At 46.3% G+C, this 25,687-nt stretch overlaps 2 protein-coding genes across 14 annotated transcripts in view; one reads left to right on the plus strand and one right to left on the minus strand.

The window, feature by feature from the left end:
- Window positions 1-147: 147 nt before the first annotated feature.
- On the minus strand, window positions 148-24,704 carry CNGA4 (cyclic nucleotide gated channel subunit alpha 4). Of its 4 annotated transcripts, none has more exons than XM_055282645.2 (7): window positions 20,484-24,704; window positions 20,267-20,368; window positions 19,958-20,064; window positions 19,037-19,682; window positions 17,964-18,313; window positions 15,417-15,803; window positions 148-273 (listed from the first exon to the last, which is right to left on the minus strand). In XM_055282645.2, the coding sequence occupies exons 1-7, from the start codon at window positions 20,897-20,899 to the stop codon at window positions 227-229; spliced, it is 2,055 nt and encodes a 684-aa protein (XP_055138620.1). In that variant the 5' UTR covers window positions 20,900-24,704; the 3' UTR covers window positions 148-226. The 4 variants fall into 4 exon arrangements, with proteins under 4 accessions (XP_055138620.1, XP_055138621.1, XP_055138624.1 ...); XM_055282646.2 differs by lacking the exon at window positions 148-273 and adding an exon at window positions 290-1,043; XM_055282649.2 differs by lacking the exon at window positions 148-273 and adding an exon at window positions 13,718-13,809.
- A 249-nt stretch (window positions 24,705-24,953) lies between these two features.
- The window catches only part of FHIP1B (FHF complex subunit HOOK interacting protein 1B), a 28,028-nt gene continuing 27,294 nt past the window's right edge, over window positions 24,954-25,687 (plus strand). For 3 of the 10 annotated variants that reach the window (XM_063641175.1, XM_063641174.1, XM_063641176.1), the window contains exon 1: window positions 24,954-25,235. The gene's annotated coding sequence lies outside the window, so the exon portion shown is untranslated. The remainder of the gene's footprint in view (window positions 25,236-25,687) is intronic. The other 7 variants (XM_055282642.2, XM_063641179.1, XM_055282643.2 and 4 more) reach the window with 4 other exon arrangements.

Genomic DNA, 25,687 nt, shown 5'->3' on the forward strand with positions numbered 1-25,687 from the left:
CTCCCTAGATGTGTCCCATCTCCTTTTAGAGATTTCTCTCCTGCCCACCTCTCTTTATCACCCGCCCCCACCCCCGATTCCCCGGAATGAGAGAGAGAGAGACAGAGAGAGAGAGAGAGATTGAAGACAGGAGTGTTGGCAGCGTAGGGGGAGGTTTTGGGGAAGGGAGGGTAGGAGGCGTTGGGTACAGACGGCTGCCACGGATCCAACATCTTTCTCTGGTGTATCAGGGAACGTGGAGGTGGCGTTGGAGACCGGGTCTGCGTGCGTCACCTGCTGAGGCGCGGATGCTTTAGTCTGAGCCTAGAGCCGCGTTTACCGTACTGTTTTGCAGTGGCCGCAGTGACCGTGACACTGTTGCTACCGTACTTCCCTGCAGCTCCTCGCTGCGGGACTGGGGTAGCTCCTGCATCTGTCTCCGCACCCTCCATCTCCTGTCTGAGGCTCAACACTCAGGCTTCCACTTAAGTGTCCCAAGGAGCCCTCCACAGCTGGGCGGGAGTGGGGGTGGGGCCGGGGCCGAGATTTGGCTCCAGGGAATTCTTGCCAGGGGAAAGGGCTCCCGGGAGGAAGCTTCTGACGTGAGTGTTGAGGGCAGTTGGGGGTGGTGGCAAGCACTGACAAGGATAAACCCGAGTAAGGTGAGGATGGGATATAATTCTAACGCCGGCCCAGCGCAGGCAAAAGAGGAGGAGACGGTTGGCTTTCTCCACCGTCTCCAGGCAGCGCCCACACCCACCCGACACGCTAACGCTCCCTGTTTGCTCTCAGTGCAGGCAGAGCTGCCTGTGTAGGGTGTCAGGTTCACACGAGAGGGGGCTGGAAGGGGACTGGGTCACTGGGGTGCAGCGGGAACAGGGCTGAAGGGTGCAGGACTGAACCGTGTTCAGCTTCTCGGGGCAGGATTTGCCTCTTCTACTATTTCAGCCCTGCTCCCTATGCATTCTCCTATCCATTCCTTTTCTTCCCCAGATTCCTATCCATTCTTCAGATTCCGGATGAACTTCAATACGATGTGAAATTCTTCTGACCCCCAGCAGTAGCTGTAAGAGGTGGGGGGCAGGCATCAGTGGAAGAGCAAATTAGAGAATGGAGTCTGGCTTTATGGGGGATTCAGCAGGCCCGTATCCAATTAATCTTTTGGAGAGGACCTGGTTCAGCCAGCCCTGAGTTTATAGGAGCTGAAGCATCGAAAGAGAGTTGAAAGACAGTTTATGCCTGAGATGTCATCAACTGCTCCCCCTTTCCTTCCTCCTGGTACTGCCTGTCTTGCCCATCAGAGAGCCTGGACCAGAAGAGCTTGATTTGCTATTTGTTCAACTCCAGCACAGGTGGGGCCTCAGATAACCTGCTCAAGTTTTCCCACATTGGATGACAGTACCATGAGGAAGGAAGGGAGCAAAGGATGTAAGGGAGAGGGGAGTGAAAATAGAAGTAGATGGACATTCACTTATTTAGCAAACTATGCCAGTTCCAGGGGTGTGCACTAGTTGTCCAATATAGTTTGCCCCTGAGTAGCACCTACTCTAGTGGGGATTTTCCCAAGTAAGCCAATGATTGTAATATATGGTTGTTAAGTGCACCCACCAGGATGTACAAATCATAAATTTAGGAATTTTTTTTTTTTTTTTTTTTTTTGAGACGGAGTCTCGCTCTGTCGCCCAGGCTGGAGCGCAGTGGCGCGATCTCGGCTCACTGCAAGCTCCGCCTCCCGGGTTCACGCCATTCTCCTGCCTCAGCCTCTCCGAGTAGCTGGGACTACAGGCGCCCGCCACCACGCCCGGCTAATTTTTTTGTATTTTTAGTAGAGACGGGGTTTCACCGTGGTCTCGATCTCCTGACCTCGTGATCCGCCCGCCTCGGCCTCCCAAAGTGCTGGGATTACAAGCGTGAGCCACCGCGCCCGGCCAGGAATTATTATTGATGCCTTACTCCCCTATGCTCCTTCACCCCTGTGCTGCATGCTGTGATGCAAAACCCAGAACCCTCTTCAAAAATGAAGGATTTATTTTCCAGCTATGGAGAGTGCTGCTAAAAGATGGCCCTCAGCCGTCATAACCCTTCAGGAGTTGCCTAAGCAGAAGAAAGCCAGCTCATCCAAGGTTACGCTCCCTTTCTTGGGCATTCTATATCCAATGGCCAATCAGCACAGAGGCATAAAGGTTTAATCCCCTCAACCCTCTGGTGGACAACTCTGAAAGATGCTCACACCCCTAGAACTCTTCATAGGGTTGACTGAGGTCTTTGCTGGGACTGAATTACTGCTCAGCCTCTCCTTTTGCCCAATCCTATTTTCATCCTCTCTCTTGCACAGGTGTTAACTCCAAGAGGACTCCTTAGTAAACATCCTCCACAGTAATCTTTGTTTGAGAGTCTGCTTCCTGAGGAACATAACTACATCACTCCCATATTGAATCAATCACAAAGTCCTGTTCATTTTAGCTACAGAGTTTTCCTTGAATCTGTCTGCTTGTATGTCCACTGATATTACCCTACTCTTGACCCACACTCCTAACCTCCTAACTGGGCCACCACATTTTACTGATGCCTCTCTACATCTATCCTTCACCTTATAGCCCAAGTACTATGCTCAGAATACAAATCTGACTGTCCCACTCTTTTGACCTTTGCTTTTGGGAATGAGAAAACATTTTAACAGAATTTAGAAAGCCTATGTGGCCTGGCTCCCACTTACCTCTCTAGCCACATTATTTCAAATCACTATGAGTCACTATGATTCTTATTCTCTCCACTGTAAACACACTGGCCTTTTTTTGGTCACTCCCTCTTTTTTCTCTTTTCTTTTCTTTTCTTTTTTTCTTTTGTTTTTCTTTTTTTCTTTTTTTTTTTTTGCTATATGTCCTCCAGTTGCATGGCTTTTCCATATGCTCTCTGGAAGCTTCTTCTTTCCTTCCTTACCTAATTAACACTTACTCATCCATCTGATCTCAGCTCAAGCTATGATTCTTCAGGGATATTTCCCCTGGCTTCCTCTCCTTGGGTAGGCAGAATTAGAAGATGACCCCCAATGACTCTCACCCTTATATAATCTTCTTTTGTGTGTGGATGGACCTGTGCATATGATGAGATACTACTCCCACAATTATGTTATATGGCAAAAGGGATTTTTCAGATGGAGTTAATTCTACTAATCAGTTGATCTCAAGATAGACAGATTATCTGGCTAGTCCTAACCAAGTCACATGAGTCCTTTAAAAGCCAAGGGTTCTTTTTTTTCTTGCTGGTAGCAGAAGAGGAAATCAAAGAGATTGGAAGAATGAGAAGAATTCAACACACTATTGATAGCTTGAAGATGGAAGGGATAATGTGGCAAGGAATGCAGGTGGCTGTTTTCTGGCTTGAGGGTGAAGGAGGGCACAGGGCAAGTCCTGAGGGTGGCCTCTAGTTGACAGCAGTATCTAGCTGACAGCCAGCAAAAGAACAGAGACTTCGGTCCTCCCCCGAGTCTGTAGAAAATAATTCAGTCTGGCTGAAACCTTGATTTTTCATACCCTGAGCAAAGAACCCAGCCACACTGTGTAGACCTCTGGCCAATAGATCTGTGAGCTAATAAATGGGTGTTGTTTTTAGCCACTACATTCATGGTAATTTATTACAACAGCAATAGACAAATCATACACCTTCTATCTCATGAGGCAGCAAATGCAGACTCTTGCAAGCCATGCAAGGAAGAATTGGGAGCATTGGAAATTTGTTAAGATTTAGAAAGATTTGGAAAGATTGCAGTGGAGCTAGTGTGGAGAGCAACTTAAAAGGTGGGACTAATTGGGAGTCTATGACAGTAATTTGGGTGAGAGATGGTAGTGGCTTGACCTAAAGTCATAGACGTAGTGGAAAAGATTGATCTAAGACCTATCTAGGAGGTAGAAACAGAATTTAAAGGTAATTTGCATGTGGAGGGTGAGAAAGAAGGACGAGATAAAAAATCAATAAGGTTTCTGGTAACTCAATAAAAAACTATTTGATGATCACCTATGATGTTCAAGGCACATTACCTGAAGGTACATTTAATCCTCATGAAGAATCATGAATTTAGGTCCAATATTGTTGATCACTATTTTAGATGAAAAAACTATGGCTTAGAGAGAGTTTAAGTAACTTGCCCAAAGCCACAAAGCTACTAGGTGAAAGAGCCAAAATTCAAAGTCAGGGATTTTGGAAATCAGAATTCAGTTGTTCATACTGTGCTGCTTAGAATGAGTAGATGTCTTACCAAATTTCTCTGATTACCTTCTTTCTCTCATTTTACACAATATTGTTTTCAAATTTTCTTGTCTCATAAAATCTCTAATTTCTTCTCCCACCCTGACACACACACACACACACACACACACAGAGCATTCTTCACTCTCAACCTAGACTCCAACTTCATAGAGAAAATAGTAACTAGCAGAGAGAAACTCCCACCATCAAATCTGTTCTGTTTTGGACATATTAAGTTTCAGATATCTGTTAGATATCTAAGTAGAATTCCATTAGGAAGCTAAATATAACAGATCATATAGGAAGTAAAGCAAACCACAGAATTAGAGTGTGTAGAATGAGAACAAATGAAGGATCAAGTCAGACTTTTAGAGGTCATTATTAAAGACTGGATAGAGAAAGATGAGCCTGAAAAAGACACCAAGAAAGAGCAGACAGAGGGACAGGAGGAAACCCAGAGAGTGAAACATCATAAAAGCTAAAAGCGAAGAGGTGCAAGAAGAAACTGGTGAACTCATTCAAATGCTGCTCCTGGGTAAGCAAAATGAGGAATGAGAAATGTGGTCCAAAATTAGTAACCTGGAGATCTTTGGCAACCTTAGAAAGAGCCATTTTAGTGAGGTTGTTGAGGCAGAAGGCAGGGTAGATGTCTTGCAAACTGAATGTGATGGGAGGAAGTGGAGTAAATGACTTCAGGCAAGTTTTTAAGAAATGTAGTTACTAAGGAAAGGGGATAGAGCTGCAAGAGGATGTCAAATGAAAGATTTTTTTTTTTTTAAGATGGGAGGACTTGAACTTTCTTTTCTTTTCTTTTCTTTCTTTCTTTCTTTCTTTCTTTCTTTCTTTCTTTCTTTCTTTCTCTTTTTCATTTTTTTGGCAGATGGAATTACTCCAATATATAAAAAGACTAAAGATAACAGGAGAGAGAGAATGATTAATTAACAATGCAAGGTTCCTGAGAAGTCAGGGATGTATGCAATCCAGAGCGGAAGTGGAGGATCCTAGCTTTTGATTGCAGTAGAGACTCAATTGTAAGAGGAAATTAGTAGAAAAAGATGATTATAGATGAAAATAAGTTATGGCCTACAAATTAACAGCTACATTTCCTAGACCTTTTTGCAGCTAAGTGCAAAAACTGCACATTATGACTAGGTCATATCTGTAGGTAGAAGTGATACGTGCAGCTTCCACATCAAGGTCTTAAAGGAGAGAAATGGACCTTCTCTTCCTCTTTGCCCCTGTGGGAGGGCAATAGGAATGTAAATTGGAAAGCAAGCCACCTTCAATCATGCAGTGAGGGTAACATATTAGGGATGGCAGAGTGACCAAATGGAAGGAGTCTGGGTCTCCTATACTCTCAAACTATTTTATCATCCCTGATTCTTCTGCATGAAAAAGAAACTGCAGTCTTAACTCCTTACAATTTTTTTCTCTATTGTCATGGCAACCTAACCTGCATCTTAACTAAGACAGTTGTTTGTAGTTTTGGTAGGGAGCTGCTGTCTGATAGTTTTTATTTTGCTATGGAGATCTGGTTATCAGAGAGTGGTGTGTGTGTGTTTGTGTGTGTGTGTGTGATGACAATTTTTAGTAGTCAAGATGGTTTAAAAAAACAATATATAACGGGAGAAGGGAAAAGGAGACCTGAGGAATGTAGTGAGATAATAGGAAAATACTGAGGGCCCACTTAAGGGTTGATGACTACAAATTTCTAGTGGGATGAATTTCTCAGCAGAGCTCAGCTGGTTGGATGCAAGCAAGGAGAATGTTGATGGTTCAGTTCATCCAAAGTTGGAATTTTACCAGATGAATGGAATGGCAAAATAAAGGGACAAGTGTGAAAAAATGGGCCATAAAATCTCAGCTGGACATGGAGAAGAGAGAATTATATTCCAAGGGTCTGGCTCCTGCCCTTGTTACTGTATTTGGAGATGGGGCCTTTAAAGAAGTAATTAAAGTTAAATAAGGTTATAAGGGTGGGGCTAGAACTGTTGTCATTACAAGACAGGGAAGAGACACCAGATATCTTCTGATCCACCATTTCCCTCATCCCCTGCCACCCCTTCCCCCTGCAAGCCACACACAGGGGAAAGACCATGTGAGGATGCTTTCTGCAGGCCAAGAAGAGAGCCCTCACCAGAAATTGAATGTGTTGGTACCTTGATCTGGGTCTTCTAGGCTCTAGAACTGTGAGAAAATAAATTTCTGTTGTTTAAGTCATCCAGTCTCTGGTGTCCTGCTGTGGCAGCCTGAGCTGACTAATACATGTCCCTTTCTCCAATAGTCTCTCAGACTTCTCGTCACACTGCTGTCATTACTTACTTTCTATCTTTTGTTTACTCTCACACCCAAACACTGGCTCTAGCTGGATGGTCATACTTGGCTTCAGGAACCTCAAATATCTCATATTTTCCTTGTGGATGCCATGTTTTCATCATCTTTGTATCTTGCTCATATTCTCCCCTCTAACTAAATGCAGATGGGTTATGGAAGGTGAGGGCTAGGAGATGGCATGTGTGGATTGATTTCAAGATGTTTTGTAAAAGGGAAAATAAAAAACAAGTAATAGCTATAGTGAAGAAGGGAGGGGGAGCAGAGGATGGAGGGGAAAGGAATGAAAATGTAGGGCTAAAAGGGTAGAACTCATTTCTTGAAATCATGAAATTCCATCTATACTTCCTTTGCTAGACATAAGCCAGCATTTTGGAGAGAATGAGATATCTCAGGGCAAGAAAATAGGGATGCTTTAGATCAGAGTAAGGAAGGAATTGCAAAGCCAATATGGGCAAAGCCGTATGAAAGAGACTTGGACCCTTTTCCAGGAACAAGTCAGAAAACTAAGAGGTCAAGGAAGCACATGCAAGAGGTCCTGAAGTAGGCCTGCGCTCAGTCCTGAGGGACTCTGTCTTTCTAACTCGAGCTTTTACCTGCCAAAGTTCGTTATTTGGTTTTAGTTTTGGTTTTGGTTTTTTAGAGGGGGATTTTGGACCACCTAGCTTGACTCTAGTAGCTAGAACAATTTACTTTCCCTTTTAGGAAGTCTCAGTCTCCCATGGTACTGCCCCATTGGCCCAAATGTGGGCACATGATCCTTCTGTCAATACTCTATATCACAACTGAGATAAGAGGGGAACATTTAAATAAAACTTCAGTAAATATTCATGGGAAACAACCGCAGAGAGCAGAACATAGTGCCTCATGCACAGTGCCAGATAAGCTGCTTTATAAGGGACTGCTTATTCTAGGTAGCTCACAAGGTCCACAAAATATCAGTGCTTTAACCAGGAAACCCAGTGTTTACATTCCCAGTAGTGTGAGGGTCACGTAATATGCTCTGCCTCTAGCACTCTTGGTTCTGACGCACACACGTGCAGCTGAGGTCTGGTGCTAGGAGAGAAATCAGCTACAGTTTAGTCCTTGGGGCGCCCAGCTTGCCCTTTCCCCATTGGCTCAGCCCCGCCCTCTGTGTCTGATTAGGCCACCTTCTCCTTACATCTTTCAAGGCCTTCTGTTCTCTGCCTTTCTATGATGTGCAGACTTGCTTCTGTGCTGAGCTCCTGCCCACACATTCCCTGCCCATGCAGGAGGCCCTTCTCTTGGGATGATTAAACAGAGGAAGCCAGCTGAGAAGGCAGATGGGCTAGAGCCAGAGCAGGCAGGGCTATTGAGCAGACGAAAGAAACCAGGATGAGGACTGGCCTTTCAGAAGCCTGGGGCTTGTGCTGGGGAAGAGCAGAGGCACCCATTCAGGGGCTGGCTCTGGCTGGATACTTGACTTCAGATGTAGACCCTCACGGGTAGGCCAAGAGAGGCCTAGATCTCCCAGGTCAGGGCCTCATTCAAAGTTTAAGAGAGCCAACAGAAGATCATTCCGAGAGAAGGCTTCCATGTACGCATACAAGCTAATAGCCTCTGGGGCCCTGTCTGTTGGACATACTGGTGAAGAAAAGGCTGAGGACAACAGGCCAAGGTATGGGAACTGAAAAGGTGAAGACAGACACAGAGAGGGTTCATGTGAGCTAGTGGTGAGAAGCACAAAGAATTTTCCATCTGTGGGGAGGGCAGTCTGAATGTTCCCAGTCATTCAGTGGTGCTGCCTGCAACAGGGCTGCTTTAGGCTCTGATTAGCACATCCTCTTCAGTAACGTCTCTCAGCATTACCACTGATATATCTCAGTCATTGTGAAAAAAGCTTAAACAAGAGCAGTTGAGATCACAATTCCCCAACATTGTTCCCTGTCCCTAAGATTCCATTTCTCCCTGAGAAATTCTCCAAGCTTTTCAAGGCAATGCAATCCAAAGGCCTGGGAGGGAGCTGGAAGGAAGGAAGGAAGGAAGAAGTGCCTTCTGCTCTCTGCTGGTCAGACCTGGTATTGCCTGCACAACCTGGAGGCCCTGCCAGAGGCCTGGGACGAGCAGAGCAGGACAACCTGTGCTCAGGGCCCTCAAAGACACAATAGCTGCTAGAGGGACACGAATAATAGTCATAGCTACTGTTAATTATTAAGAAATTATCACCTTCTAGGCACTAGTAGGCAGTTTACATTCATTATCTCGTTTAGATTTTTAAATCTTCAGCATTTCTCTAAACAACCCTGAAAGATTTTGAGGAAGAGGCTGAGAGTCCCCCAGCTAGGAAGTGATGTTTCAGAACTAAAATACAAGTCTGGCTGGCACCTAATGCATGCTGTTTTCTATATGTTGTACTTTAAGGCCAGCCTAACATTTGCCCTGACTTGGGTCATGGTTCTGATCCCAGCTCTAACCCAGCTTGACCACCACCACTGATCCTAGCCTCAAGCCAAACTCCAGCTTAACCCAAACTAGAATCCTCCCACCCTGCCTCCTGCTTCTGGCTCCTAGTGTTTGCACTAGGAGCAAACACTCCACTGGATTGAATGGCCCCTTTCCCTTGGAGTCTGATTTCCTCCCAAGCTTGATACCTTATTTCCATCTGCCTTATGGGGCTAGCAGCCAAACCCCAAGAAAGAAAGGGTGGGGTGTGGTGGGTCCAAGAAGATTCTGTGGGGGAGTAGCTAACTGGGAACACCAAGGAGGAGTCTACATCCCAAATCTTAGTCAGACTGAGGTTTCCTAAGGACCCAAGGAAAGAAGTAAGTGAGGATCCAGGTCCTGTAGGAGGGAACAGAGCTAAGCCCGAAGTAGTAGGGCTCTCAGAACGAAGGCCCTAGAACGGTCTTGACACCTCTGTAGAAATCTAGCAGTGACTCTCAAACTCCTGCCCTCCTCTCACAGCTGTATTTTGTGCAGACCCTGGGGTTGGAATTGGGAGCTCTTATTCAGAGTAGCTGGTGGTCCTTTATCTTTGCTGGCAGACAGCCTTGCCAGTGACTCACAAGCTTTCCCTGGCACAGCTGGCTTCTTCCCCCTGGTTACTGCAGTTACTGCCTCTGATAGTCATTCTCAAGAAGGGAAGAGCTTGCTTGGCCCTGGCCTCAAACCAGGTGATTCCTTTCCTTATCTCCCTAAAAGAAACAACGTGACAGACCTAGGCTTCATTCCGTGTGACTTAGGGACCTGTGATATTGGGCAAGTTATCTAATCCCAGAATCTTGGTTTCCTCATTTCAAAATGGGGTAATAATGACATCTTTCTCATACAGTTTTAGGATTGAGACAATGCACTTAACCCAGGATCTGGCATAAAGTAACTTCTCAATAAATCAGATCTAATATCTTTAGTGGCTCTGTGGGCTTCAGATTCCCGATCTGGAAAGATGAGCATCATTATCAGCAGCAGCAGCAGCAGCATCATAGTATTAATAATAATTTAAATTTCCTCACATTGTTTTAAGAACCGAATCAGATAATACATGTAGAGCAGTTTGTGAATTATTCCACAACAGTGTGTAAAAAATTAGACATTTGATTGTCTAAATCAGATAATTCTCGTCTAAACGTTTAAATACTTTATGAAAGATCTATCTATCTATCATTTAATTTCAATAGTTCTGGGAGTACAAGTGGTTTTTGGTTACATGGTTAAGTTCCTTAGTGGTGATTTCTGAGATTTTACTGCACCCATCACCTAAGCAGTGTACACTGTACCCAATACATAGTCTTTTATCCCTCACCCCCTCCCAACCTTCCCCTTGAGTGCCCAAAGTCGATTATATCACTCTTATGCATCCTCATAGCTTAGCTTCCACTTATGAGAAATACAATATTTAGTTTTCTATTCTGAGTTACTTCATTTAGAATAATAGTCTTCAGCTCTATCCAAGCTGCCAAAGACATTATTTTGTTCCTTTTTATGGCTGAGTAGTAGTCCATGGCATATACATACCACATTTTCTCTCTTTCCTTCTTTCTTTCTTTCTTTTCTTTTCTTTTCTTTTCTTTTCTTTCTTTCCTTCTTCTTTCTTCCTTCCTTCCTTCCTTCCTTCCTTCCTTCCTTCCTTCCTTCCTTCTTCTTCTTCTTCTTTTTCTTTCTTTCTTTCTTTCTTTCTTTCTTTCTTTCTTTCTTTCTTTCTTTCTCTCTTTCCTCTTTCTCTCTTTCTTTCTTTTTCTTTCTTTCTTCTTTCTTTCTTTCACCAAGTCTCCCACTGTTGCCCAGGCCAGAGTGCAGTGGCTTGATCTTGGCTCACTGCAACCTCCACCTCCCGGGTTCAAGCTATTCTCTTGCCTCAGCCTCCCGAGTATCTTGGATTACAGGTGTGTGCCACCATGCCCAGCTATTTTTTTTTTAATTTTTAGTAGAAATGGGGTTTCACCATGTTGGCCAGGCTGGTCTCAAACTCCTGGTCTCAAGTGATTTGTCCACCTCCACCTCCCAAAGTGTTTGGATTACAGGCATAAGCCACAGCACCCAGGGCCTTATATACCGCATTTTCTTTATCCATTTGTTGGTTAATGGGCGCTTAGGTCGGTTCCATATCTTTGCAATTGTGAATTGTGCTGCTATAAACATGTGTGTGCATGTGTCTTTTTCATATAATGTCTTCTTTTCCTTTGGGTAGATACCCAGTAGTGAGATTGCTGGATCAAATGGTAGTTCTACTTTTAATTCTTTAAGGAATCTCCATACTGTTTTCACTATGTGGGAGATTTAATCTCAGTTAGGTTTTGGGCTTTCTTCCCACCGTCTTTCCCAATTTAGGGCTTTGCAAAAGTCTCTGGGGCTTTTATGTTGAACTGGGGCAGGGCCTCTGGTCTTTGGAGCATGCTGATAATGTTGGTATGTGCCTTGTTCAAGCCTGCACACTTCTAGGGGATGCTGCTCTGAGTCTCCAGTACCTGTTCCGGCATAGTGATCATTCTCCAATTCTTTCCAAAGACTCAACTCTTAGTGTTCCCTATTTTGGGCCCCCATAGAAAGTGGAGTCTAGGCTGCTTTTTTCCTTTAGAAATCCTGTGGTAGAATTCTGACTTCTATTACTTTTGCCCTCTGATGTTATTCCCAGGGTTATGGCAAAAGGGATATTGAGAATGTAATTAAGTTAGTTAATAATTAGTTGATCTTAAAATAGGGAGATTATTCTGGATTATTTAGGTGAACCTACTCTAATCAGATGAACCCTAAAAAGGAGAGCTCTTTCTTAGCCTGGTAGTAGAAGGGGAAAATTAGAGATTTGAAGAATGAGGAAGATTTAATACACCTTTGTTGACTTGAAGATGAAGGGGCCATGTGTCAAGGAATCAGAGATCTTTCTCCTACAGTCAATGGAATTGAATTCTGCCAACAACTTGAATGAACTTGGAGGCAGATTCTTCCCTACAGTCTCCAGGTAACAGCCTAGTCCAGCTGACACCTTGATTTCAGCATTTGGAGGCCCTGAACAGAGGTCTAGTTGACTGACACTGGCTTGGATTTCTAACTCACAGAACTGTGAGAATAAATGGGTGCTGTTTTAAGCTGTTGAATTTGTGGTAATATGTTACAGCAGCAAAAAAACAAAAAAACTAATATAACTCTCAAGAATCTCATTCCTTTTCCTTGTCTTAGGGAATCTCCCCTTGTCAGAAGAAAATTCTGCTTCTTAAACTCTTCTTAAGCTCTCACAGACAACAGGGCACATTTTACCCCTAACTCCATCGTTTGTGAAATCCTAGGAGCCCTATTTTTCAAAAACAAAATCTTGGCTGAGCGTGGTGGCCCACACCTGTAATCCCAGCACTTTGAGAAGCAGAGTCAGGCAGTTCTCTTGAGTCCAGGAGTTTGAGACCAGCCTGGGCAACATGGCAAAACCCCATCTCTACAAAAAATGCAAAAATTAGTCAGACGTGGTGGTGCACACCTGTGGTCCCAGCCACTTGGGAGGCTGTCGTGGGAGGACTGCTTGAGCCAGGGAGGTAGAGGTTGCAATAAGCCAAGATGGCACCACTGCACTACAGCCTGAGCAACAGAGTGAGACCTGTCTAAAAAACAAAACAAAACAAACTCCAAGACTCCCACAAAATCTCTGGCAAAAAGTTTCTGTCAATTTCTGTTTCTGATCCTATAATTCAAAAAGGTTTAACTTTTTTTTTTTTTTTTTTTTTTTGAGACGAAGTCTTGCTCTGTCGCCCAGGCTGGAGTGCAGTGGCACGATCTCAGCTCACTGCAAGCTCCGCCTCCCGGGTTCACGCCATTCTCCTGACTCAGCCTCCCGAGTAGCTGGGACTACGGGCGCCCGCGACCACGCCCAGCTAATTTTTTTTTTGTATTCAGGGTTTCACCGTGTTAGCCAGGATGGTCTCGATCTCCTGACCTCGTGATCCGCCCGTCTCGGCCTCCCAAAGTGCTGGGATTACAGGTATGAACCACCGTGCCTGGCCAAAAGCTTTAACTTTTAAGAGATGCAAAGATTTAGGTCCTTTCTTGTGATGGGAGGAGGGATAAAATCAACAAAACCCAAATGAAAATTTTAATAAAATTTTTGGCCACATTTGTAAGTGTATAGCCTAGTGCTTCATACACATTAGTTAATATTCTTTGGACTAAAATAATTTATTATTATTTCTTGGTTATTCCAGGAACTTAAAATTGTGTTCAATTCTGAACATCCTGACCTAATTTTACCCAGCTTGATCCCAAATTGTCCAAATATTGTCTTCAACAGAGTGATAAAAACAATTCTACAACTAGAGGACTTCAGAAAGCAACTGATGCTATTCAAGGTGTCTTATGATATGGTGGCTCCACCATGAAGATTCTGATCTCCTCATCCTGGAATAGCAGCGGCAGAGCAAAATGGATAGCTGGCCCTTTGAGAGTTTTGTTTCTGCAACCATAAAATGCCAGATAACCAGTGATCACCCTGCTAGTGCTATAGACCAGGATTAGATGGCATGGCAGAGGCCAACTTTTCCAAGACAGCCTTCACTGGGGATAGCTGTGCGTATTGTAATATGTCAGTGAAAAACTTGTTCTCAACTCCCTAAATCCATCAGATGCCACCCAAATGGCCTTTATGATGTACCCATCCATTCTAGTTCAAGATGATATGAGGGCAGAGATGATAGAAAAACCTTTCAAGAAATTGACACACATCTTCCTCCAACATTTGTCCTCTATCTGCTTCAACTCTGTCTTCTTTGGTTACCAAATATATATTTGGGTACTTACTAGGTGCCAGTCACATCCCTGGGGACACAAAGATGAACAAGAAAAACTCAGTGTTGGTCTTGTGGATCTTATATTTTGTGAGAAGGACATATCACAAAAAAACTATATATTTTAAGATGATTTAAAGTGTGATTACCCTCATAATCTCTCCTGAGAGTAGAGACACATCACTCAGTTATATCTATAAGTTAAATCCTCGATACATTTTAAACTACCACCTGGCACAGCTCAGACTTCAAGACTGGCCAGGCCCTGGAGGAGCTGCAGTGGTGACTCAGGGTGAATCTGGTTCAGACATGATACCAGACTCCTCCCGATAGACCCTATGATATCTTTCCTGCCCCAAGTGCAGACCTCCTTTCAAGTACACCAGATTTAACTCCAAAATTCCCAACACCCTTATCTCTAATTGCCTCTGACTGTAATCTTCCACTGCACCTAGTCACTACTCTCCCTTATATTTTGGAATACTGTGCAAAGAAGAAAGGCTGGATTTCCACCAGCACCAACACCAGTTCCAACAACTGTCATGGTAGGGCTGGGCCAGGTGAATGGTCCTGTTGGAACTATTCACTCTCTTTCTGTTGGGAGAATGGAACTATTCTCCTCTTGGAATCAGCCCTGAACACAGGGAAGCCCTGGATCCAGGCTCCATGGCTGACCAGAGGGAAGAAAAAGAAGAAGTATCTGCTCTGGCCCATTTAACTAGATGAAACCCCTCAGAGCTTATAAATTGAGAACATATGCTCTGGTGTAGGATGCAAAGACCAGTGTGCATGGGCACTCTTACAGCAGTGTGATGTGAGAGCCTGCTTTGCCTAGGCTGAGTATTGATTCTCTATTCTTCAGGTACCTCCCCTCTGACTCTAACCCACTAGCTACTACACAGTTCATGCTCATCACCTCTGTGACTCAGAATTCAGGCTTCAGACTTCAGAATTCAGACAGAATCCATCCTGGCCCACCACTGACTTTGCCTTTTCTTTCCAGCCCCATAAATGCTTAGGGAGGAGGCAAATACTTTATTGAAGTGCAACTTTCAGGGTATACTTTTGAATCGCCCATATGGGAAACATTCAAAAGACATCTTAGACCTAGAGGGCTCAGGGTGTGCTTTTGTGTTTTCACAAGTGTGTGCACACCTGTGAAGGGCATCTGTGTCTATTGGTGTATGACTGTCAGCATATGTGTGTTTAGGAGGTGCATGACTGAATGTGTATATATTATGTGGGTGTAAGATACATCGGTGCTTGTGAGAAAGCATGTGTGCTATGTGTGCTGAGAATGGAAATACCAGAGCATTTTAGATGGAATGCACAGTCTTGGGGCCAACAGGTCTATGAGCAACTGTGTGTGTGTGTGTGTGTGTGTGTGTATTGGTAGGTGGGGGCTGAATGTGTGCTATACTCCTATATCTCTAGCTGGGCATCTACAGACCAATTTGCTCCTGTGTCTGTGATCTTGCAGACAGGATGACAGAGTTGCAGCAGTTAGGCTTTACTACAACTCTGGATTCACTAGGAGGTGGGAATCCTAGGGATGGGGATGGGGTCACTCTGGACCTGGGGGTCCCTCCTGGCTGGCCCTGCCCTCTTCATCTTTGGAAGTTCCCTCCTCAGGCTCACCCTCGTCATCAGCCTCAGCCAGGTCCTCGGGCATCGGCCACTCTCGAGTCTGCCACTCCAGCCGTTCAATGCGGTAAGCAATCTTAAGTGCGCTGGACTCCAGCTCAGCCAGGAGGCGAGCAAACTTGGTCTGTAGATCATCCAGCTGCTGGTCTAGGCCTCGTAGCCGGGACTCTGTGGCCTCCTGCAGGGCAATCTCAGCTGCCTCAGCATTCACATCCAACTTGTTCATTTTCAGCAGGATCTCACGTCCTTTCTCCTCCATGATGGTCTGTGCTTGTGGATACTCGCTCAGCACCTCCCGCAGGTCCTCCTTGCTCAGGCAGAATAGGTCTGAATAACCTAGGCTCTTGATATTGGCTGTGCGGCGGTTCCCAGACATGTTCCCTGTGGCCCATGGGCAGATGGGAGGATAGTTAGTAGGAGGGTGAGGAGGTGGCATTTCACTCCTGAACCAGGACCTTCACCTCCATATTTGTGCTTCTGAGCCTCTCCTTCTGCCTCATTAATTCTTTCATTTAGTAACATACTGGGGACCAGGCTCCATGCTGGGTGGGTATCAGTGACCTGCCTGAAATAATTCACAGTCTAGAGGAGATACACATATATTGGAATATATAACAGTATGGCTAGTGCAGTGAAGACATATTCATCAGGTGCTGTGGAAAGGCAGGCAAAGAGCTCCTGCCAAACTGTAAGGCAGGGAATTTAGGGAAGTATGGAGGAAGAGATGTCCTAAGATAAAATGTGAATATTTGTCTCTGCCCAAATCTCTGTGAAATGTAATCCCCAATGTTGGGGGTGGGACCTGGTGGGAGGTGATTGGATTATGGGGGCGAATCCTTCATGGCTTGATGCTGTCCTTGAGATAGTGAGTCGAGATCTGGTTGTTTTGGTTGTTTGAAAGTGTGGCAACTCCCCCAACCCTTGCTCCTGCTTTCACCATATGACATGCCTGCTCCCAATTTGCCTTCTGCCACAATTATAAGCTTCTTGAAGCCTCCCTAGAAGCTGAGCAAATGCCAGCACCATGCTTCCTGTAAATCATGAAGAACTGTGAGCCAATTAAACCTCTTTTCTTTATAAATTATCCAGTCTCCGATATTTCTTTATAGAAATGCAAGAACAGTCTAATACACCTGAACTGAGTAGGAGGTTAACTAGGAGGAGGAAGGGGACAAGTGGGGGTAGGCCAATCTAGGCAGAGGGAGGAGCAGGAACAGAGGGAAGGGGGTAGAAAAGAGTCAGTTGGATGCAGAAAATAGTAAGCAGTTCAGAGTGGAAGAAGCACAGTGTGTGGGGAGGGTGGAGAGAGGGGAGATCTAGGTCATGCTGGGTCTCATAAGCCATGACATGAAGTTCAGGCCTTATGCTGAGGGCAGTAGGAAACTATTGAAATATTTTTAGCAGGGAGCTGTATGATATCCTTTGCAGTTTAGAAAGATGTTGGTGGAGAATGGGTGGGGAGATAGGTGAGGCTGAATACTTCGAAGTCTTAGAGCTAGAAGGACCTTGGACAAGGGAAAGGGAGGTACTATCTGTTGAACACTTGCTGTATGCCAAGCACTGCGCTGGATGTCTCACTCACATAGCTCATTTATTCTCACAAATAACTCATTGGGTTTTTATTATTATCCTCATTGGATAGGTGATTAAACTGAGGCCTAAATAGGGAAATGACTTGTCCAAAGTCAAACAGACAGCATCCTACCACATACAGGATGTGGAGCTTGAGGGGATCATTGGAGGACAGATGTGAGGCTTTCAGAATCCCTGAGGGTAGAATTCTCATGCTGAGAGAGCCAGAGCACATCCAGCTTCTCAGTCCGTGACAGTGTGCTCACCCCATTTGCAGGATTTCCTGCTTGCACAACCTCATGCCTAATACCTGTGATTAGGCATAACAATTCCTACTGCACAGGGCTGATAAGAGGAAAAAGTAAGCCAGTAGGTAGTACCTGGCTTGGCCTAGAGGTGATGGTCAGTAAATGGGAACTTCTTCTCTTCTACCTTTCTCTTTCCACTTGGCTGTAAAAAGGTTGTTCTTTCCACGCATCCCACATGTGCATAACTGTGCAACGTTGGGCAAATTACCCAACTTCTTTGAGTTTGATTTCCTTATCTTTAAAATTGGGATAAGAATAGTACTTATCTTATAGAACTGCTGCGGGAATTTAATGAGTTAATGTCATGTGAAGCACTTAGAAAAGGGCATGCAGTAAGCAGGTAATAAATATTAGCTATTATTATTATTATCTCTATCACTGTCCAGTAGTCTATTGGTGCTTCAGCTGAATATCCACAGAGCAAGTCTACTCTCTCTTCCACGAACCCACCCTGTTCACTGGCCTTGGCTCAGCTTCTTCTCAGGGAATGGATCTTCTATGTGTTGTTTTTCCCCTGAGCCATCTAGTGACTCAGAGAAAGGCCAGGTTTCCTCAATCAGAAGTTTAGGCCTGAAGTACTATCTGGTCCCAGCGCTGGGTTCTGCTGTTCCCCCCTCCCCCACCCCATCCTTGTCCCTGGAACAAATACTGAGATACCCACCTTTGATGTTGATGATGCTGATCTCCCCAAAGTAGAGCCCTGCACCGAGCACAGCATACTGTGTGATACCATCATCTGCCACCACGGCCAGTTGACCCTCTCGGATGATGTACATCTCTCGGCCAATGTCCCCTTTGCGGCATACATATTCGCCTGGTGAGTAGGTCTGGGGCTGCAGCTTCAGCACCAGCTCCTCCAGCAGGCTGGCCTCACAGTTCTGAAAGATCTGCACCCGGCTCAGAGTGGACAGGTGCACAGACACAGCCACTTCTGCCCGCAGCCGCTCAGGCAAGTGCTGTAAGATGGCTACCTCGTTGGTCATCTTCTTGTTGATCTGCAGGTGCTGATACCTGAGAGTAAGGACAGTGCCATTTCCTTACCAGCCCTTTATGTGCCTGCCTGCCTCCATCCCTTCCATCAGGGCTTAGCTCAGCTCCAGCCAAGAATCCCACCATACTGAGATCTAACAGGGGTCATGGGAGTACCTGACAGTTGGATCATCTGTTTTCCAGGGCATAGACACCTCTACCACTTTACATAACCCTTCACCTCCTATCAGGCTCTACCCTACCCACCAATCAGTGATGTCTTGTTCCACTCCTACTCTTAGCTACCTCAGCCACTAAGGGCCCCTCCTCTCTGGAGACCCTCTGCTCTACTTCCCCAACTTTGCGACACTTCCTTTTGTTCAGTCCACAGTATGAATCACCATAGGTAGCCAATGATCTTGTTGCTGACCATTCTCAGGGGGGATTGCCCTTCTTCACCCACTCCTTCCAGAGCCTTCTGAGCCCTACCAGGCAGTGGCAGTTCCCATTCCCTGGTCTCCATGTTATCCTTTTTTGAGTATGAGTTCCTCTCCCTATCAGTCTCTTACCTACCCCTCCCCCAAGTCCTGATTCCCTCAGTTGAAATTAGTTCCCTCTTTCCAAGCCCCAGCCAGCAAACCCGCGGCTGAATGCTACATTTTGACAGCCTTACCTGGCTCACCAGGCACTAAGTACCCAGTTACCTCCCTCGGGTTCTATCACCTACACTGGTCCCTGTCCTGGTCTGGAACCCCGCCTTCTCACCAGTTAATAACTCGCCGCTCCAGCTTGCCGTTGACGTGCTGCAGCTTCATGTACTTCTTCACCAGTGCATGATCTGGGTAGAAAGCCGCATCTGCAGTGTTCATGTTGTAGATGACAGAGCTCATGCTACCCATGATAGTGGCGAAACCCATGACGGCCAGCAGGAAGTCGCCCACCATGAAGAGGTACTCCTCCTCCCTGGCTGGCGGCGGTGTATCGCCCACTGTAGTCAAGATCAGCGTGGAGAAGTAAAAGCTATAGAGGTACTGGCGCCGCAGGCGCTCAAAGCCAGGCTGCGCGGGGTCCGGGTACACCCATGTGTCACGCCCGAAACCCAGGTACCGGGATAGGGCAAAGTATAGGCAGCTGTTCCAATGGATGACGACAAAAATGTAAAGCATCAGCTTGGCAATGCGAAAGGCATTTGGGTAAGCTGTGCGGGTCTCTGTGCGGTCGAAGGCCTCGAAGAGGCGGGGCGCGCGGAGAAAGCGGTTCAGCCTCAGGGTGGGTGTGTGCGGGCCCAGCCGCACGTAGACCACGTCTGTGGGCATCAGGGAAGCCAGGTCCAAGAAGAAACTCCAGGTGCGAACGTAGCGACTCGAGATCCTACCCTTGTCCACCACCAGGATGCCCTGTTCCAAGAATCCTGCGGAGAGGGGGCCGGTAGGAAGGGGACCTGCTGTAGTCAAGCTTGGGCTGAGCATGAGCTGCCCAGGGCAGGCCAGGGAGACTGTCTGAAGGACAGAGTGGAGCCGGGCATAACTCTGCTCCCGGGTTTCCGGGGTGAGCGCTGGGATGCTGTCAGGCATAGAGGCACGCGAAGGTGCTATCATGGTGGGAGTGCCTTTCTTGTTACTTCTTAAGTGTCTGTCTTTAGGAAGGGAACGTGGAACAAAGGGTCATTCCTAGAAGCTCACTGACCTGTGTGGAAGCGCACCACCATGTCTAGTAGGTATAGCAGGTCACTCGTGTAGTCCAGCACCAACCAGGCCACCAGATAACTGTGCTGCAAGTCGGGGAAGCAGGCTCTGCAGGGCAGGGTTAAGCATGATTGGATTAAGGGTACCCTCTTTGTGCGAGGCGTCTCCCCAAGGCCCTTAACCCTCTGCCTCAGGCCCTCCCATGGGAATTGCTCCTCCTCCCTGCCCCACCAAGGGTCTGCCCTTCTCCTTGACCTCTCTTTAGTCCTCTTTTTGGCTTCCAGCCCCTCCCTTAGCACCCCTGCCACACCTGCACACGAGGATGATGAGGTTATACATAACTGGGAAGACCATTGTGTTCAGCCACCAGTAGTAGTAATCCCCAGATGGGTCCAGGACAGGCAGCGACTTCCTGTAAGAAGGAAAGTCTTGCTTCATTTATTCACCAGGTATTCAAAGCTGCAGTTGTGACTGGGGCACCAAGAGGAGTGCGGAGAGATCCCACACAAGGGACCAGGACTTCTCACCTGGCCTTGGATGGGGCTGGGGGACTGGACTCTGTTGTCTTCACTTTGGTGTCCCGGCTCATGGTTCTGTGGTCTGGTGCTGGGGTGTGAGATGTCCCCACCCTCTCTGCCGGTAGGGGACTTCTGGAGTTGGGGACTAGTGCCTGACTGCCTGAAGGAGGCTGCCCTTGGGCTCCGGCTGTGACTTCTTTGTCTTTGAGGCTCTTAGCAACACAACCAGAACTAGCGCTACTGAAGGGGTGGAGACAGTCTAGCTCTAGCACTCTGCCCTGTCTCCCAGGGCCTGAGCTTACACCTGCCCAGCTAAACACCTCTAATGAGATCCCTGGAGAAGGTGGGGGTACATGCCTCAGAGGGAAGCCTGAGTCTTGTCTCTGTTTTCCTTCTCCCCTCTTTCCACAGCAACTGAGCTCCATAGGTGTCCTCTGGGTCAGAAGACCTGAGTTTTAGTGTAGGATCAGACACTCACTCTTTTATCTTTGCAAATTCTTTTTGGGCCTCGCTATTTATTTATTTAACAACTATTACTGAATGGCTCATTTATGTCAGGTGCTAAACTATTCTCCAGGGACAAAGAGATGCCTCTCACATGAGAAGTGAGCTCTATTTTTGTAACCTACTTCCTACCCATATCTACCTCCACATATACCTTCCCCCATCACACCACTGTCATAGATAGTGTGATAGGGGCCATCCTATGGTGCTTTTGTCTTCATTTCCTTCTGTTACTTCTAGTGCCTGATCCTACCAACTATTCCATGTGTTTTATGGTTCCCAATCTTTCAACTTTTCTCTTTTTGTGAACCTGCTTAAATATCTCCTATATCAAAACAAACAAAAACCCTATAATTTCTCCCTCAACCTGATGTTCCTTTCACTGCTATCATCTTTCTCAGTCAACAAATCAAAATCAGAACACCCATAGGCAGGTGTTCTGTGTGCCAGGCCAATATTGTGCTAAGTACTAGGAATTGGAGATGAATAAGACACACTCACCCCTCTCCAGAAGCTCACAGTCTGCTAGGTGAAATAGTCAGGCCGGCAGGTAATTACACATTAGGTAATTAAACAGCAGCAGTCATTGCCAGGCTACTGATGAGTACTCTGTTAGGTGGATACATAGAAAGCTATTATAGTACACATGAAGTGTCCCTACAGAGCCTGGGTTCTGCAGGATGAATAGGAGTTGGGTACAGAGATGGGAGGGTGAAGAGCACTAGAGGCAGAGTGCACAGAGTGGGCAAAGGCATAGAGATATCAAAAAGCATGGGTGACTGGGCAAATATCAATTGGCTTATTTTAGAGGGACTAGCGGGTAGTGGTGAGAGATGAGGTTGAATGATAGACAGAGGCCAGCTCAGGAGGAGTTCTGTCAGCCATGTTATAAAGCTTGGATTTTACCCAATGGCAATAGAGAACCTGCGAAGAGTTTTGCACAGTTCAGTGATAAAATCAGGTTTGTGTTTTTGGAGTGTTTTTTAGAAGAAAAACCTGTGGTCCCTAATTAAATTTTGAAAAACTCTCTTTTCCCATGGCTTCTTAATTTCTTTTTGCAAAGTATTACGCTTGTTGAAATAAAAAGACAATATTCAAAGTAATGCAACAAAATGAATAAAATCCTTCATGATGCCATAATGGCTTGGTTTTCTGTTTATTTCTTTTTAGTGTCTTTCATAAGCTCCTCTGTCTATTCCTTCTATGATGGTGTTTTTTTTTTCTTGGATTCTGTTCTAGGCTTTCTACTTTTGCCATCCTCCTAACTCTGTCTGGTTGACGTCAGTCACCCACAGGACTTCCTTTCCTATATAGTGGCTCCCGAGAACTCTCCCTGAGTTGTGGTTATCTATATGACTAACTGCTCACTGGATGTTCCCACTTGGGTATCCTGCAGTCACCTTCAACCCATTGGGTCTATAACTGAGCTCATTATCTTCCTCCACTTTTTCTTCTAGAATTCCTATCTATGCCCTTTCAGCAAAAACCTGTGACAAGCATTTATTATTATTACTGTATAACGTTGTGGCAGTTAAAAAAAAATGGTCACAAATTCTCCAACACCACGCCCTTGTGATAGTTTGTATAGCAGGAGTGATGTTGTATGACTTCTAAGGCTAGATCATAAAAGGCCATGCAGCTTCCCTCTGGTTCTCTTGGAATGCTTGTTGTCTGGTAGCTCCCTCTCAGAATGTTCCCTCTTGGAACCTACCCATCACATTGTGAGAAGTTCTATTTGACAGTTCCCCCAATGAGTTCAGCTTTTTCATTATCCCAGCCCAGGAATTAGATGTGTGACTGAAGAAGCCTCCAGATGCTTCCAGCCACCAGCCTCAAATCACCCCTAGATGTTCAAGCTTTACAAATAAGGCCCCAGACATCATGGAATAGAGACAAGCCATTCCTGCTGCATCTCGTCCAAATTCCCAGAATTTGTGCACATAATAAAATGGCTATTGTTTTTATGACACTAAGTTTGGGTTGGTTTGTCACATAGCATAGTAACCAGAACAAACACACACAGAGAAAGGTGTACAATCCTTAAGTATATAGCTTACTACATTTTCACAAAGTGAACACACCCATATAACCAAGCACTCAGATCAAGAAACAGAACATCACCAGTGCCTCAGGAGCCCCACTCTGCCCCTTTCAGTCAATGTTTTTCCAAGAATAATCACTATCCTGAATTCTAATATCACAGTTTAGTTTTACCTGTTTTTGAATTTATATAAACTAAGCATTAGTTTTTAATTCTTCCTCTTATTTTCCTCTTATATCCACCCAATCATCAAACCATGGTGATCTACCTTCTAAAAATCCACATGTCCACTTCTCTGCATTTTAACTACTCTAGTTTGGGCCTTATCAGCTTGTTTGGTCTTTTGCAAAGTTACTGTATAACTATCAATCTATGTATAAAATTCTTTATAACTATCATCCCAAAAATAAAATCTAAATTCCTTAACAGGGTTTATAAAGTTCTCCAGTCCATGTCTTCAACCTCATCTCACAATGTTTCCTCACATGTTCCCTAGGGTTCCGACACACTGTACTGACTGCAGTTCTTATAGCACCTCCCACATGCTGTCCATTCTTCCTTTCCCTGGTCTGATCCTTTGGTCTGAAACTTCTATTTCTTTTTAAATACTTTTTATTTGAACTAATTTTAGGCTTACAGAAAAGTTGCAAAAATAATACAGAGTTCTTATAAATTCCTTATCCATGTTCCCCTAACGTTATGATCTTATATAACTATAGCACAATGATAAAAACCAGGTATTTAATATTGGCAAAATACTTTCTTTTCTTTTCTTTCTTTTTTTTTTTTTTGAGACGGAGTCTCGCCCTGTCGCCCACGCTGGAATGCAGTGGTGCGATGTCGGCTCACTGCAACCTCCCCCTCCCAGGTTCAAGCGATTCTCCTGCCCCAGCCTCCCAAGTAGCTGGGATTCCATGCGCGCGCCATTACGCCCAGTTAATTTTTGTATTTTTAGTAGGGTCGGGGTTTCACTATGTTGGTTAGGCTGGTCTCGAACTCTTGACCTCGTGATCCGCCCGCCTAGGCCTCTCAAAGTGCTGGGATTACGGGCGTGAGCCACCGCGCCCAGCCGGTAAAATACTTTTAAAACTACATGCCTTATCTGAAACTTCTATTTTTCTATTTTAGTTTATCTTACTCTTGCTTGTTTCCCAAGACTCGGCTTAGACACCATCTCCTCCCGGAAGTCTTCCCTAAGCTCCTTCACCATACCTTCCTCTCATCCTCTATACATGCAAATGATGCTAAGTGCTGCTCCTAGATGGCCCCCACAGCAATGCACTTATTACACTATGTTGCAATTCTCTGAGGTCCTGGAGAGCAGAAGCCGGTTCTAATTGATCTGGAATCCAGCTGGGCAGGCAGGCACTTATTCCATGTTCCTTGACTAAGTGCTCAAGGGGTCACGGAGCAGCACAGCACAATGGTGTTGGGGGAGCCAGGGGCAGTCGCCGCTGGGGTACTAAAGTAGAGACCAAGCTATGCACGACAATGGAGCAAAACGAACTACAGTGCCCGCAGTCAGCCCTCTCCAGGGCTCCGCTTTTCCGCAGGCCCGGCCCACCTACTGATTCCTCCTCTCTTTTCGTGATAGCCACGCCCCTCCACACCCACTCTTCCACTCCAAGCGTCTCCCGGAATCCATGGCCCCACCCCTTTCTCTCTCGTCTTTCTTCCGGCTCCATCTCTCCCAAGCCCCGCCCTTCTGATCTTTCCCTGCCTGTAAAAGTCGCGTCTCTCCTTAGGTCCCGCCTTCTGCCCTCTGGTTCGACCTTTCCTTCCTGGGCTCCGCCTCTGCCCTGCCGGCCTCCACCTTCCCAGAGGCCTTCCCCTATGACACGCCGGAGTTCTTCTGAGGGGCGGGGTTTACGTACGAAGGGGCGGAACCAAGAGGAGAGGCGGTGCTCCTCCCTCGGATAGCCGTCGGCGACCCCGCCCCTGCGTTCAGCCGTTGCCAGGAAACAAGCGCCCTTGCTCGGGTTTGGTCGGGCTCAGCCAATGAGCTGGCACGCCATTGCCCAGTCGTGCGCCGCCGGGTGGTTACGTGCGGTGCGCGGGGGCGCGAGCTGCGTGTGGCGCGGGGCGGGGCGCGGGCTGCGTGTGGCGCGGGGCGGGGCGCGGCTGGTGCGCCTGAGAAGCGATGGCGGCGGCCTGAACTCACCTAACACTGCCGCAACAACCGGGCCCGGCCAGGTTCGGCTTTCCGTGAGTGAACGGTACGCATGGGCCAGAGGGCCTGAAGAGGCGTTTGGGGGGGATGAGAGACTGGGAAAAGACGGTACCGGGTTTGGTTACTGTATTGGTTGTGAGGGGTTGGCAGGTGGTGAGGGTCCGGGTGTGAGTGTCTAAGATAGGGAAGGAGAGTGAGAGCTTACAGGTGAGTGGACAAATGAGGGGCTGTGAGAGGCTGGGTGCTTTCGGAGGTGCCAAGTTGAAGGGACTCCTGAACGCGGTTTACTAGGGCTGGGGCTACTGAGGGCTGGGGTGAAGGATACCCTGGGACTAGAGTGAGGGGGTAAGGCCTGCGCGAGGAGAGGGAGAGTCAAAGGCGCAGGTGGGAGCCTGCGGGGTGGCGGCAAATTGGTGAGGGAGTTGAAGGCGGGGCATGGAAGGGGGGAATTAGGGCTGTGAGACTTGGATAAAGGTGAGAGGTTGGTTCTGAGGCCTC

This window comes from Symphalangus syndactylus, chromosome 6, assembly GCF_028878055.3.
Source record: "Symphalangus syndactylus isolate Jambi chromosome 6, NHGRI_mSymSyn1-v2.1_pri, whole genome shotgun sequence".
Classification (NCBI taxonomy): Eukaryota; Metazoa; Chordata; class Mammalia; order Primates; family Hylobatidae; genus Symphalangus; species Symphalangus syndactylus.